Source organism: Brassica napus, chromosome A2 (assembly GCF_020379485.1).
Source record: "Brassica napus cultivar Da-Ae chromosome A2, Da-Ae, whole genome shotgun sequence".
NCBI classification, from domain to species: Eukaryota; Viridiplantae; Streptophyta; class Magnoliopsida; order Brassicales; family Brassicaceae; genus Brassica; species Brassica napus.
In genome coordinates this window covers 13,792,508-13,808,952 of record NC_063435.1, presented here as the reverse complement: position 1 = coordinate 13,808,952, position 16,445 = coordinate 13,792,508, and the positions used below count along the sequence as shown (strand labels likewise).

General features: G+C 31.6%; 1 protein-coding gene across 1 annotated transcript; it reads right to left on the bottom strand.

The window, feature by feature from the left end:
- Positions 1 to 11,668: 11,668 nt before the first annotated feature.
- Positions 11,669 to 13,412, bottom strand: LOC106397810 (ethylene-responsive transcription factor RAP2-4). Its single transcript, XM_013838439.3, has one exon. It carries the CDS (start codon positions 12,905 to 12,907, stop codon positions 11,972 to 11,974), a length of 936 nt encoding a protein of 311 aa, XP_013693893.1. The 5' UTR covers positions 12,908 to 13,412; the 3' UTR covers positions 11,669 to 11,971.
- Between the last annotated feature and the right edge of the window lie 3,033 nt (positions 13,413 to 16,445).

Below are 16,445 nucleotides of genomic sequence, written 5' to 3'. Positions count from 1 at the left end.
ATAAAAAATGTACCCGGTGTCATAATAAATAATTAAATAACTAGTTGAACCATAATATTTTTTGAGTACTATATGAGTTTTGTTTGAATTGGATATGTTTTTTATTTTATTTTTAAAATGACTCCAGTTGCGAATTTTTGTTATATATTTATGTATGATTTAAACAACTTACGTCTAAATATTTTATAGTAGGTCTATATTTAAAGTAGCATGTAAATATGAGTTAATTCATGGAATACAAAAGTGAACATTTTTATTTAAGAAATCAGCTTGTTGTTGTAATGCGAGCTATATTATGAATGGTTATTTGCTTGATTAATTCTTTCGTTACGATTGCCTGAGTGTGGTTTTGATAAAAATGGATAAGAGTTTTGATTTGAATTTAAAGATGCGATTTATTAACGCTGCAAATTAACTAGGTATGTTCCACATTTACATGGATAGATGTGTAGAAATGAATTTGTTGGAATGGTGGTCTATATGATGTTCTTATGAAAAATAAATTGAATTTCCAAGTATTTTTTTGTGTTTGAATATGAAGTCTTAAGGTAAAAAGTAGTGGTAGAATAAAATTCAAGGAATGTAATGACCAAAACGCGGCATGAAATGTTTTACAGTATGAAATCAGTAACCTCGACCTTTCAAGGTTATTCGATCTTTTTTTTTATAGAAAAGTTATTCGAAATTCCTACAATACACATCAACATATTCATAGATTCAAGAATTTGATCAAAAACCATATCTCCACATAATCTCGGCAAAAGATGTCTCCGATTCCTATTGGCTATATGTTAATATAAGAATCATGAAAAGGTTACACCGAAAGTCATATCAGCATATTCAAAGACTTGTTTGTAGATTTAAACCGCTTGGTGCCCACTACATAACGTTAACGTAGCTAGAAGCCTACATGTATATGTGTTGATTTATATAGTTCGAGCAATGCGACTAAAGGATATGGCTATGACAAATCACGTATAAAAGTTGTCTTACGTTCTAACCATCACATTGTAATAACCTACTATAACATAGCATACAGATACATTAAGGGATAACCAAACTAGAGAAAATTTAAACTTTTGTTTTGGGACCCTTTAATAAGAATCTTTAAACAGCTTTTAAATTATATCTAAGACCTTATTAAAAATCCCGAAAAATAAAATAAAATAGAGCGAATATATGTACTAGAACGGGGAACGCCCACAGGAACAAAAACGATTGTACCAAATGTATCTAACATTCTGTGGTATTAAATCGAAAATAGTAGTAGCTATAAACTCTCTATAGTTTTATCATGCAATAAGAAATTTATAATAGAAACCCTACGTGTATTACTTTTCTCATTTCATTGCAAATGTATGCCCTTGTTCGTATATTGTATATACGTACGGCTTCACCCATTACATATAAAGTAATAATATTAGCGACGGTTTGTTGTACTGCTTTGTCAACTCTTATAATTAAACTACTTCCAAACTGATGTTTGAATATAATCTCATAACTTGACAAAAAGTAATATAATTTCATAACTAAAGACGACCACATGGGTCAACATTCTTGACTTTCGTTACTTGAGAATCCACAAAGGGCGCGAAACTATAAACCCTTTAGATTTCTTGTTCCGACGGGGACAATCACTTTGATACCTATTAATTTACTAAACCAAGCTCCATTAATTAATACATTTTATATATTCATTGTATTTAGTTTAGTTTGTACACATATAAACACAGTGATAAACACATGGAATGGAAGTTTCCGATCCTTTTCGTTCTGTTAATTAAGACGTTGTGCGGTGTGGTTTGATTTATTTTACTACATTCGGCGGCGGTTACAAGAAAAGCTAAGTTCGGCATAGTTGGGTTCATGAACTAATCACAATAACCCAAAAGTTCATTGTAAATAGATACATTTACCAAATTTAATTTCCGACATGAATATAATTTCAGATTCAGGTTGTCACCTTTCAAATAGATCATTATATGTCTACGTAGAGTTCCATGTTTTGACAAGCTCTAGCCTCCTTCCTAGAGAGGGATTACGATTTATAAATGATTTCAAAACCAATCTAAAAAGTATCATGTTTTGTCTGTCTAAAAAAATGATTTCAAAATCAATCTAAGCTGAAGTAATGCTAGTAGACATTTCCAAATACTACCTAAACTACTTAATCGTATAGATAGGTTGGAGCACCATTGATACTCTCTTGCAAGAGTTTTTCACAAAACAAATAGAATTTTTTTAGAAAGATAGAAAAAGAAAGAAGAATCTTTCACTACTCTTGTATATTTTCTTTTAAATTATGTATTCCATATTTGAATATTAAATTTGATATATATAATTAAATTATTATAGAATATTATATAGTAATGTGGATACACACTCATTTGTAGAAACTCATGGATATTGATGTTATTAAGTTTTGTTTGTATCTACAATGTTATATTAGTGTAACTTAAACCATAAAAGAATTGGATGAGATTCATTTGTAGTTTTTATTTCTCAGAAAAAAAACTATTTGATAAAGTAACATACTATGTATATAGTTTTTTTGGTTTGAATTAATTTACCATTCATTCCAAATAAAAAATGTCTATGCCCGACAGCCAAAATGATCTGATGAGTTTACAATTAAGTGAATTGGCTTAAAACTCAAAAAAATGATGAAATTAGCAACTATATATTTACGATGGGACAAGTTTTGTGTCTATCAACGAATGCATCATAGTGTAGTGTGGGATTTAGGGTATTGACTTAATTAGAGAAAAAAATTGTGTATATAAGATGCAATTTCACTTTACAATTTGGATGTTGCATAAACATGTATCATATTATAATTAATTGCATTTTAATAAACATGTATAAGTACTATAGAGCGTAACAAGATTTAACAATGATTTTGTTTTAAAAGTATGCATGTTTTTAGTCCGAATAAAATATATATCCTTTTTTTCATTTCAAAGTGACTATTTGATAGGCTTATTTTTAATATCTCGTGAGAGTTATGATCTGAGGGCCATGATATGAACATATAAGAATAACAAGGATTACGTGTATGGTTTGGCAACTAATAGAGGTCGCAAGCATGTGAATTGTGAAAAAAAAAAAGTAAATTGTTTCAAAATTTAGGGTTTCCATCATAAATAATTTCAAATAAAATTTTATGCTGCTAAACCATTTGCGAGAAAAAATATAGTTACTTTGAGGTGTAAGTTGATTAATTAATATATTTATGAGATTTTGATTTTTAGTCGAGGTCCCCATTCTACAAAGAGGACTTGGAATAACTTTCCCATTAAGGAAGACTTTTGTTTTTCAGTAAATATCGATGCATGGTGGGCCTTTCTGTCCTAGAACTCATTCTAATTTTTTTTTTGCTTACTCTGTATTTCTTAGTTTACTTTATTTTCCATTATCAATACTTTTTTTGCCTATGATGAAGAACAAGGAGAGATTTGGTTTATTATCTTTTACAATCAATATTTCTGATAAATTTTGTTCGAGGATGCCACCTTTTAATAATGTATTAAACACGAAAAGTGGGAATTATATCATTGGTAAATTACATTGCATAAGCTTTCTAGAGTTAGGAGAGATATCTATAGACTGAAGCAGTGCCTTTAATTTTCGACTTTTCAGTGATAAATATCAACTCAAGTTTATTCGTATCAGGAAAATTAGATCGAGAGAGTGACTAGTTCTAATATTGTAATTGATAGAACCAAAATCTCTATTTTTTTAATCGATACAACTGATTCATTTCTAGAAAAAGTTATACGAATATTATTGTACTTTTTGTAATCAAATCAAAATACGTAATCTGGTTCAAATTCAACGGTAAGATTCTTACGGTTAGCACTTATAACTAAATATTAATGTCTATTTTTCTTAATTATTCTCCCCTACAATAACTCAAGTTTTATCAAACATGTGAATGTGTCTTCATCTCATAGCTCCCTCAACTGCGCCTACGTGGCTGTCTATTATTTGCCAACTTGCATCAATTATAAGCTGCTATAATTTCTTTTATATCAAATTTCTGTGTTTCCCCTGATAATTTGGTTCTTTATCAGCAAATACTTTTTCTAATTAAACTAACTAGTTTAAAAATTACACTATACTCCCTCCGTTTTTTTATATAAGTCGTTTTATAGCTATGCACGTAGATTAAGAAAACCATTAATTTCTTATATTTTCTAAACAAAAACATCATTAATTATTTACCTAACCACAATTGAACCAATAGAAAAATAAAAGATATATTACCATTGGTCATACAACATTAATTACTAATAAATTTTACATAAAAAACCGAAAACGACATATAATTTGGAACAAAAAAGTTTCTCTACAACGACTTATATTAAAAAACGGAGGGAGTATTAAATTCTATAATAGTTAATCTTTTTATCTTGCGTGTACAAATGAAATACATGATAAACACTCAGATTTCAGCGCATGAACTGTTAGAATGTTTTGATAGCAAAAAAATCTCTAAATTAGCTAAGGTAGTCACATTTTTATATTATAATTTTGTAAATTAGTATATGGCTTATATCAATGCTATTCATAAAAATATAAAAAAACTGAAGATCTGCTGGTCCCTTCAATGAAGCATAAGGTCACATTTCAACTGTCTTGCCCCATGAGCTAGAGGATCTTAATTTATTTAATGTTCTTTCTTCCAAATGATGAATTCAATGTAAGTTTTATTGGTTTATATAATATATATAAGTATCCTTGTTTTATTGCTACCGTGCTATCAATAATAAGTATTTGATTAATATGAACAATATATCTAAACACAATCTTTTTGCCTTTGCTGCTAACCAACAAAATGGAAAATTTTAAAGATTTAGATTTTTTAATTTTATGTTATGGGAAGCTTTCTTATTAAATTTGTTGATTCGAACTAAGGCTTCTGAAAGAGTCCAAGTGTGTTGAAAGAAATGGAAGACCCAACACAATTCAGAAGAAAAGGTAATTTATAATTGGTTTTTCAAAATATTGACAAAAATAATTGTGAAGTCTACCATGGGCGAAACTACGTAGCTTGGGAAGGGGGCAGCTGCCCCCACTAAAAGTTACAAAAATATTTATTTGCATTATAACAAACATATATCTTGTCCTTTAACTGGCTAAATTCCATTCTTTTCCCCCCAATAAACCTGTGTTCTAAGCACACCTGCCCCTTTTAGACTGTTTTTTTTAAATTGTTTCTTTTATTTACTTTTCTGATTTATTTTTTTTGTTTCTGTTTTATCCATGTATTACTTCTTTTTTCTCCTCGGTTCTTTTCCTTTGAGTCTTTTTTGGGTTATTAGATCTTTTTATTCATTAAAATTTCTTTCTTACAAATAGTATCAGTATTTTATTTTAATTTGTTAGTGGATTCATTCTTTTTCTTCTTTAACTTAAAAAAAAATCTTTTGACCGTATGATTTAATTTAATTTTTCTTCTATATGTTATTTTTTTCAAAAGATAGAAAACATATTTATATAAAGTATTAAAAAAAAAATTTGCCCTCACTTAAAATATTTTCTAGATCCGCCACTGAAGTCTACCATGCTTAAAAGTGAAAACCACTGAATTTACTATTGCCCCGTTTCAAAAGTTAACTATGCATTTGCGTATGTATGCCACCAACTTCGAATCCACCATCAATTATTAGGGCTAACTTAAGTATATGCCTACAATATAATATTTTCAAAAACCAATTGAAATTTGCTGGTTAGAAAGAAAATCCTTTGTGCATGTATATAGTGTATACAATAATTTATTTAAAATTTTAATATAAAACTAATATCCTGAATGTTATGATCATGTTTAGCTAGATACTCGAAACCGTAGTGGCCATTTATATGGGAAACATACTAGTTTGCCTATATGATTATTTCACTTGAATTACTAATATGTATAAAATTGTGTGGCATGCAAATAAATTAGCATTTGATTTGATGTAAGAAAAATGGAAAACAGTGTAAAGACATGTGTAGACACATGTAATTAGTTTGGTAGTGATTGATGAAAGATATACTTAACTATTAAAGTTAGGTCTGAATAGTATTGCCAACTTATGACTTAAACCGACATGAAAACCCTATTTTGTTTTAGTGAATGGAGTAACTAAACCACTATTGATATTTCTGTCACTTATTAAAGTTTTTGAATTAACTAAAACATATTAATTTGATATATATTCAACCACCAAATTGGCCCTTAACTACTCCAGCATGCTGTATATATTTCTAAGTTTGAACGTATCATATTCAGTTACTATATCATTGTAACATGTATATATGTCATCTATGTTAATTTACCTGGCAATAAAGTCTTCGTTTGTAATTTTGCATTGTGCTACTAGATGTGTGTATATAATTAGCATATGTATATATATCACGTAACACATTTAAATTACAAGTGTATATATATTAAAACAAACAACCGTACCAAACAACAAACGTTTCGAATGCAATACTCCCAAATGCAGTGTTATGCTTAATATGTTTGAAACATATAGTTACGTTAGAAAATGTTCAAAAAAAAAAAAAACATATAGTTACGTCCCAAATATATTTTTTTCTTAGTCTCGTCCAATGAAAACTGTTGTGGTATAAAGACATAAAAGCTTGTAGGTGAATCGCAATACGAAAGAGAGTAAACATATTATTGCCAGTATTTATCCCCCATACTATCTAAACTACAAAGCATATATTGCCAAAAAAGTTTGTTTTATATGTAGGTTCCCAAGATCTGCCACGAACAGGTGGTCTTTGCTTTGCTTATTTAAATGAGATCATCCGATCGGTAATTGTACTTAAAGTTTCTTTTGCGTCGAGGCAAAAAAAATGTTATCTTACCTATTAATTTATAATTAATTGTTGACAAAAAATAATTAAGATATATTAATAGTCATTTGAAGTTTCGATTTATTTGCTAGTGCCTAGTGGATATATTGTCCATTTTACGGTAACACTAAGCTCTTTGTCACACCCAACTAAATTTTGATCCTTAGTACCAAAGTCTCTCATGTAACGTCAAGATCTTCAACATTTATTAAAAAGGTCCATAAATTAGTGCACTCTATTGTTTTTTTTTTCGTAAAGCACTCTATTGTTTATTTTGACTCTATTTACTATATATATTTTTAATTACTAAGAAGTTCTGACCGGAACCCTAATCCTCTAGAAACTATAATATACTTTCTCTGTTTTATAATAAGTATCATTTTAACTTTTTTTATCACATAAAAAATGTCATTTTACAATTTCAATGTAAATTATATTTATTTACAGGTGAAAATTAATTGTAAATTGTATTGATTTCATAAATAATTTTATTTATCTCAGATACTATTTGTCAGAAATGTAATTAATAACAACTTACATATATTTCATCTCATTTTTAATATGTGTGAAAAAATATCAAAATAACATTTATTTTGAAACAGAAATATTATAATATTAGTTTTGTCCTACCAGTCACTCGAACGGAGGACCTCTGACACGTTGGTCATGAACATTTCGAGTTATATATATATATATATATATATATATATAACTTAAGTTTCGAGAAGTATTCATCGTTTTAAAATGCGTGAAAAATCGCATGATGTGATATTTCATTAACGGGGACTCTTTTTACTCTTTTACATTGATTGGAGTTCTGTGCTCGTAGTTTTGCAGTAATTAAAAAAATTGTACCAAACTAACAAATATATTTACTTGGCTTAATAAGGAAAGAAGAACAAGTGAAGGTGAGACTAAAAAGACTAACATAAAGAGACTTGGGACCCTGGTGGCGACATGTTTGTCTTCTACTAATAAAGTTATCTAAACTTAAAATAAATTTGCGATTGCGACGTGAAAAATCGGTCTGGCGATGATTCATCAAAGGACCCACCATAGCCCATAGTGGTAAGCCCACTGAAAGCCCATATTTTATTATTAGTTATTCTTTTGGGTAAACTTTCAGTTTTGTTTTTGTTGCTAAATTAAAACCTTCATTACATAATCAAAATATTGATTGTTGTTCAAATAAATAAATTATTGATTTTTTTTGAAAATAGGATATATTTAATAACAAATATAACGTATTGAAACATTTACCCATCAAAAATTATCCACTAAAATAGGGGTGGACATTCGGGTTCGGATCGGGTATTTCAGATATTCGGATATTTCGGTATAGGAGTATAAAACCCGTTCGGATATTTTCTAACTTCGGATCAGGTTCGGATATTATCACTTCGTGTTCGGGTAATTTCAGATATATCCGAACTCGAAACATAAAATAAATTGAAATGAATGTTATGTTATGTCTTCAAATCGTTCCTAATAATATAAGTAGTCTAAAATCACATAAAATGAGAACAAAACAGCAGTAATCCATCCAAAAACATAGTGAAAACATCAATAAAGTTCATAGATTAAGCAAATAAACCGAAACAAGCTAAAAGAGTTTCTACTTCCAAACATAGCTAATAAATTAAATGATTAATAGATTTAAATATAAATTTTAAAACTAAAAAGAAAGACACTAGTTTGGTTATTGTTTTGAAATTTTTGATACAATTTTTGTTAATGCACAAAAAAAGAAGCTTGAAAAGTTTTTCAAGTGAGTAACAATTCATAGTTATATGTATTTTATCTGATTTTAAGCTATTTGTAGCATTAATATAAATATTTTGAATAAAATGAGAGAAGTAAACTAAAAATATAAGGTTAATTATACATATGTTCGGTTATCTTCGGATATCCATTCGGGTTCGGATATTACCCATTCGGGTTCGGATATCCAAACTCTCCCAACTCAATACCCGTTCGGGTATTTTGTTACTTCGGTTTAGATTTTTATTCGGATTTTTCGGATCGGGTTCGGGTGCAGCTTCAGACATCGGGTAAAGTGCCCAGACCTACTCCAAAAATCAACACACAAATAAATCGAGCTTCAAATAAATCCCCAAAACAATCATTTATTTGTCCATAGTGAGAAATATAGTTTTTGAGTTTCTATTGCAAAAATTAAAGTATTTTACACGTGAGCAGTTAACGGACGTGACAAGAACTAAGACGCGGCGACAAAACTTTGTTTTATTTTGGGAAAGTTTGTGGAAAGTCTAAATGTTTCATTTTCTCCTTTTCTATTTTAAATGAACGTTGAACGTTCATAATACCAGGATGGGTCTTTAGAAAATAGTTATAGGCTTGACTTAGGCTATGGACTCATAAAATAGAGGCTTATTCTCTATCAGAATTGGCAAAACATAAAGATATATATTTTGACAAGTTATTTAATAATATTTGGGCCGTCGAGCAAATAAGTTACGTTCACAAGGTTCATAAGAGGAGAATATAGGCTTTAGAAAAATTTGATATTCTTAAATTCGGTTATAATAACTGGCCTAACATTCATGTTTTAGAAATGAGATAGATAATGAATCTGTTGCGATAATCATAGACTTTAAAGATAAACGAGTTTAATATGAAGATGAAATGTATTTTTTGAACTTTCTCTCTCTGATTCGAAGAGAAGCCAGAGCATGTGGCATTTCCTCTGACTGATAACTGTTGTCGAACTTGTGCCAGCAGCGAAGAGCTTGATGGCCAGGTTTTCCACATATTTGGCAGACATGACGTGGATCAAAAACCAAGAACCTGAAAAGGAAGGTGAGATGTGTTGATGGAAACCGCGATCTTTTGTTGAATATGATTAGTAACCACAGTTCTGGCCACGACCTATGCCACGATGAGAGTTACCTCTTCCTCTGTTGGAGTAAAACGCTAAGTGTGGAGTAACGGAGCTCTGGTCAGTATAACTTTGAGGTCTGTCTTCACAGCTGGTTAGGCGAGGGACAACATTTTCAAATGTAGGTGGAGGGTAAGAGTCGCTTTCGATAGTAGTTTGATGGGCTCATACTCTCTACCAAACCCATGGAGAGCAGCAAATACCTTCATCCTTTCTAAAATTGGACTCCCTACAGAGGAGAGTTGAGAGCATATAGTCTTTGTGTCCTTCGAGTAGTTGTCCATGGCCTTCTCCATCTTTGAGACCGCTTGGAGCTTTCGTTGGAGCACAAAAGGACGAGAGAAAGAAGCGATTATAGTAACGCCAAGAGCCGTCCAGACTTCAAGTGATGTGCTGCAGTCGACAACAACACCAAGAATATCCTTAGAAAACGAACCAAGCAGCCAAGATTTGGCCACTTGATCTAATTGAAACCACCGGTTGCAGTCTGGATGAGGAGATTCCCTCTTTTGAAACCAAAACTTTTGATGTTATTTGACGTACAATAATTTTGATATGCCTATTCGTTTCCGTTGATGCCTGGAACGCGAATGGTGGGAGGAGGCTCTGGAGTATGGCTGGTGACAAAACTGAGCAAACCTTGGCCGTTAAGAAAAGTTTCGAACTGAGATTTTCCAGAGGATGTAGTTACGCTCGTTTAGTGTCCGTAACACTGTTAGAAATGCTCAGTGATGGTGGAGAGTGTACACCTCCATGGCCATAGGCACGAGTTTGAGATGAAGATGAAATGTATTTAATTGAATTTTCTCTTTTATATTGTGGCGTTACATAAGACTGATTATTTATACATCATAAGAGATACCCTAGTGACCTAGGCAGATGTCATCATCAGGTTTCAGTAAGACAATCAAGGACTAAGAAAGGATTGGACAGCTTGATTTGGAACGCCTGCTTCGTCGTACTGCTTGCTGTCGTCTTGGACTGTAATTTGATTTTTCTATCAATAGGCACAAGTGACCGTTACTCGGGCTTACTTTGAGCCTGATCATCTTCTAGGTACATTTTAGTCCTTCCTCTTTGTTCTCTGGTCAGGCCCACACAACTGCAATCCTCTGCATTCCTCTGTTTTTGTAGAAGATGATTGAGCTGTAATAGACTTGGTTGATGTTTCTTTTTCTTTAACGTGGAATATACAGATGTTTTTTTTTTGGTGTAAGGGATACACGGATGTTAAAGAGCATATTATTCAGTCAAACCAGGTGAAGAAACTATATCTCAGATCACAGCTTATGACTTAAGCTGTAACTTTTTCTTAAAACTACTTTGCCCTTGTCCTAATATTATCTTCTTTTTTTGAGCAACGTCTGTTTGTGACCGAGCATCTAGAGAAGCAAGAAGCACGCAGGACACATGAAGCACTGCCTGGTGTTTTCTTGTTCAATGATCTTTCTCCATTAAGTTGAATCGATACGTTACTAGGTATTGATGAGTGGATACAACTATTAAGACTGGTACTCCTAGTTTTTATTCAACATCACACGGCATCAGCATATTCCATTCTGCATGTAACACAGTCGGCAAAAAACTTGATCAGCGCAACAAAACCGTCCTGCAACCTATGTTTATTATGATTATAATTTAACTTCGTTGTGTTATTCTTCGTTGTATGTTTCTAGGATGTCAATATGGATGTTAACTTTTGACAAAAAATATTAGTCAATATCAAACGTACATTTAGATTTATCCTCGCAGTTATGATTTAGGCGAACGAAACATCATGAATTTGTGTGTGTTAATAGTTTAGTACTTTGTTCATCCAAAAATATATTCGGTTACCCATAGTCCCATACAATATTTTAAATCACACAATCAACATATTCAATATGCAAATGCAAATAAAGGATCGTAAGGACGGATTCATTTTACTACAACAACTAATAATTATCGCATTAATATTCAGAAAATGAAGCTAGAAATTACAAAGACAAAAAGAAAAGATTACATAAAATGAAACCTGTGGCAGCATGGTCGAGCATGACAAAAAAACCGCAGCTGGACCGAGACAGAGATACAAACCATAATATTAACAAACAAGATTAACCCCTAAACATAAACTTAATTACGCTAATGGCCTCTCCCTGCAATTTCCAAAAACTCCATTGCAGACAGCTTCTAAATTCCTATTTTACCCCTACTCTTACCAAACCAAACAACACTAACTGATCACGACAGTATCGAATCCCAGTCAATCTCGTAAGACGGATACTTCTCCAACGAGAAGGTCTCGTTCCACCGCGGCTGCTCCTCGGTGTCAGCGAACGTCAGCTCCGACAACGGCGAAGACCCGGCGGACTCAACGAACTCCGTCACCGGACTGACTTTCTCCGACAAATCAACCTTCTCAGTTTTCTTCACCGTCGAGGCACGTTTCTTCGAAGCTTTCGCTGTTTTGTCCTGTTTCTGCGTCTCCGCCATGCTCTGACAAATAGCTTCGAGCTTAGCGTCGACCGTTGAGTGAAGAGGCTTGTACTCGCCGAACTCGCCGCCGATGTGGGAACCGTTGTGACGTAAGTTAGGGAAGTTAAGCCGGGCGTGATCGCCGCGCAGCTTATACGCCGCCTTGTCGTAAGCCAAGGCTGCTTCCTCCGCCGTGTCAAACGTTCCTAGCCAGAGACGAGTACGGTTCCTCGGCAAACGGATCTCCGCCACCCATTTTCCCCAGTGACGTTGCCTCACGCCTCTGTACAGCTTCGTCGGCTTCGCCGGGAAACAAGATCCGGCGACTCCGGGTTGCTTCATGAGTAAAGGCTTTGGCCTGAGGAGAGGATGGTTGTGGTGGATCTGAGATTGGATCTGGTGGATTTGGGAAGAAGAGAGGTTGTTTAGCCCGATTAATGATGACCCGGTTTGGTTAAGATCCGACCCGTATGTAAACGGTTGGGTCATGAAGTGTTCCGGGTGATATCCGGGGAAGGTAGGAAGAGAGAACGCAGACGCTGCGGGGTTAATAAACGCAGACGCGGACGCGGGAGGAGGAGGAGAAGAAGAGGTGGAAACGCTTTTGATAAAAGGTACAAGCGCTTCCATGAGTTCACCACCACCAAACGAATCTGATTGGTGAACCGTTCTGCTACTGTACATATTCATAGCAGCTTCCATTATGATTTTGTAGATTTTAATTTTTTTTGAAAGAGAGAAAAAAAATTGAATCCGAAAAAATTCACCTGATTCTTATCAAAAGTAAAGAACAGAGGTTTTCCGAGAAAATTCAAGAAAATAAAAATGGATCGAAAAGGTTTGAAATAAGCAACCTGTTAGATCCAAAAGAGGGATTTACAAAAAAATTACCCTCGGCTAAATCTATGAAAATTAAAAATATTAATTTAAATAATAACACAGTTTCATAAGCTTGAATGTTTTGTCTGAAGAATCAACGAAAACCATTCACACACAAAGAAACCAAGATGATGAACAGAAAGGGAATTGAAAAACGGGGGAAACAGATTTTGATGGGGAAAATTAAAAGGAAAACTAAAATTCAGGATCAACAACTGCAATTATTATCTAAGAATTTTTCTTTGGGGAGGACGCTCAGTTTTTGTAGTGAATTTTCTCTCAGCCTCACCGATGATGCTTTAATTTCAGCAGCTTGGCTCTCGTTTTATAGTCGGGGTTGTCGCCTCACACTATTTTCCATTATTTATTCGTTTCGTGTTCGTATTTTGCGTTTTTCCTCACTTCGATGTTAAGCAATTTTTAAAAGATTTAATACTAATATAATCTTAATTAACTTTATAATCGCATAAGACTTTTGAAAATTGACCGAAAACTTATCCGTTAAAGTTTTTTTTTCTCGTTAAAGTTATCTTCTTCGTCACAGCTGGACAATATTTCGAAACCGAAACGAAATTATAAAATAGTTTAATAATTATATAAAATACTAAATAGTTAAATTTGAAACCAAATCAAATCTGAATCTTATAAAATTGAGTCGTAGCAATTAAATTTTATTAAAGGACTAATATTATTAGATTTATTATTAGATTTTATTTTATAATGGATTTAGAGAGATTTGTCTAGATTTTTTTGTTAAAAATACAAAGATTCAAATCCGGAGAAAAACCTTCGGATTCGTAAATACTAATCTAAATTTTATTTAGAAAAACTGTATATTTTATTTGAATTAGTAAATATTATATAAATTTATAAATCAATCAAAATATATAAAGCAATAACACCTTACTCTATTAAGTACACACATTTACACCTTAAATATTTAGGTGTTGTTATGTATTTTAATAGAATTTAAATCTAAACACAATTATTGTTATTCGAATGATGATTATAAATTATATTATAAAATCTAGTATTATTTAATGAATGATTTAAATATAGTTTTTAAAATTCAGTGTTATTCAACTTTTAAGGATTTTAAAACTATTTGTATTTTAGATTGATTTCAAATTATTTCTTATAGTGTTTCATGAATAAATGATTAAATTCAAAATCTAATGCATATGGCAGAGATTTTAAAATCCATTATCTTAGATTTTAAAATTCCAATAGATTACAAAACATTTATAATTGACTTTAAATCCATTAACTTCTTACAGGTCTGTAAATAAAACTGTCATGTACGGTAAACGATTTATTGACCGACAGATTGTTTAAGCAAATGCTAGATTTTGCAAAACAAATTCCAACGTGGTCATTAATTAATACTTCCTTTATTACAAACAACTGAAAATTTCTAGTATTTAGTTTTGAACAAAACTTAGGTTCATCCTGGTGAACTTTTAAAATTCATCTCTTGTTCTATGACCAATCAAAACGGCACGTATAAAATTAATTAAGAATATTAAATTTATTTTAAAATAATTAAAAAATAATGTTAATTTTAACAACGCTGACGCCGCCAGCTAAACCGTAAACCTGATATCTTAAATTCTTAACTCTAAACCATATAACTTAAACCTAAACCCTATATCCTAAATCCGAATTGTAGGGGTGAACCTAAGTTTTGTTCTTTAATTTTGTTATGGCTTCGATAATTTTATTTTACTTTTATATATATTATATAAACTATATTCATTTTAAAATTAAATTTAGAAATGTAGAAGTTTTCTTTTCAGATTTAATTATTTATATGTTGAACAAAAAATCTTTCAAATCTACAAGATTTATTAGTAATTTTTTTTATGGTTTTAGTAATACATTGTTTGAATTAAAATTTATAAATCAGAAACAATGAGCCAAATCATAAAATTAATAACAATAGGTTTTATCTGAATTTACAAATTTATTAAAATACATAATTCAGTAAGCTAGCTCAAAGTAAAACCTATTATTTTCGTAATTTATGAGCCGGTAATGAGATTAGATGCAATGAGGAGATGACACGTGTTATATACATTAGAGAGGGGCCAGATGCTCTCGATTTCGTAACACGCGTCCCAATATCATTTGTGCTTTGTGGATCAACAGTCTTACCTGTTTTTGTTGACATTTTGACCTTGTGTTCACACATACGGTTTGCAGACCATTTTATGGGTTTTGTTCTCATCAGATTGATTATGCTCTGAACAAGATCTAACCTTAAGTCTAGGCTGTGAATTTTACTTAAATTCACATACCGTTATTAAAACACGATGAGCTATGCTTATATTTTGCAAATGGATCAAAACATTTGATTTTTTTTTTTTGCGTTCATTATTCTTTATTTTTATATTTTCAGTCTCCACAATAATTTATATATATATATATATATATATATTATATATATATATATCCGATAGTATGCATGTTTAGATTTTGGTTTTTGGTTACCAATATATCCGATTGGTAGATGTTCGTTGAAGGTACATAGAGCCGGTAGAGGTGAAACGTCATCAGTGCCTTGCGACAGTGGTGAAAAAAGAAACCTTCGCTTATGGCAGCAAAAAATAAATAAAGATCCAAAGGCATCATGTGTTCACTATTGCATGTTAAGCTAGATGGACTTGCAACCTAAAATCAATTGATGCTAAGTGGAGTAACCCATCTATTTTATATATTGATTAGTATCCCTTCCAATATCCGATATGGGACATTTATCCCTAATACGCCCCCTCGAGATGGTGGCTCTTTGAGCATCAATCTCGGAATGTTCGGACAAGGATCGATGGACCGACTTTGGACTGGATCGATAATGGATCGGATTGGACTGTGTGGATCGGACTCTGATACCATGTTAAGCTAGATGGATTTCCAACCTAAAACCAATTGGTACTAAGTGGAGTAACCCATCTATCTTATATATTGATTAGGATCTCTTCCAATATCCAATGCGGGATATTTATCTCTAATATTACCGTTCATAATACAACCATTAGAATTTGAGTGTATACAACGAAAATCACTATAATAATTTAGATTAAAAACATGAGCCGATTAACGAATACATGGATTTCCTAAATAACAAACAATGTTAACAACTGTTAACGAACTAATATAATTAGATATTAGTGATTATAGGTCTGAATGCATTTTTGAAATACCAAAGCTAAAGTTGGTCAAAAATTTTCTTTGTTTGATTATGGCATAAAATATTAAGTAATTTAATAATTTTATCTTAAAATTAATTATAAAATTTAATGTATTTTTAATAAATATAAAAAATCTTGTTATATAATTACAGTTTTGTTTATTAGTTTAATTA

Bases quoted from the DNA above. Each gene is read 5' to 3' on its own strand.
- LOC106397810 (XM_013838439.3), bottom strand. From the start codon at position 12,907: ATGGAAGCTGCTATGAATATGTACAGTAGCAGAACGGTTCACCAATCA.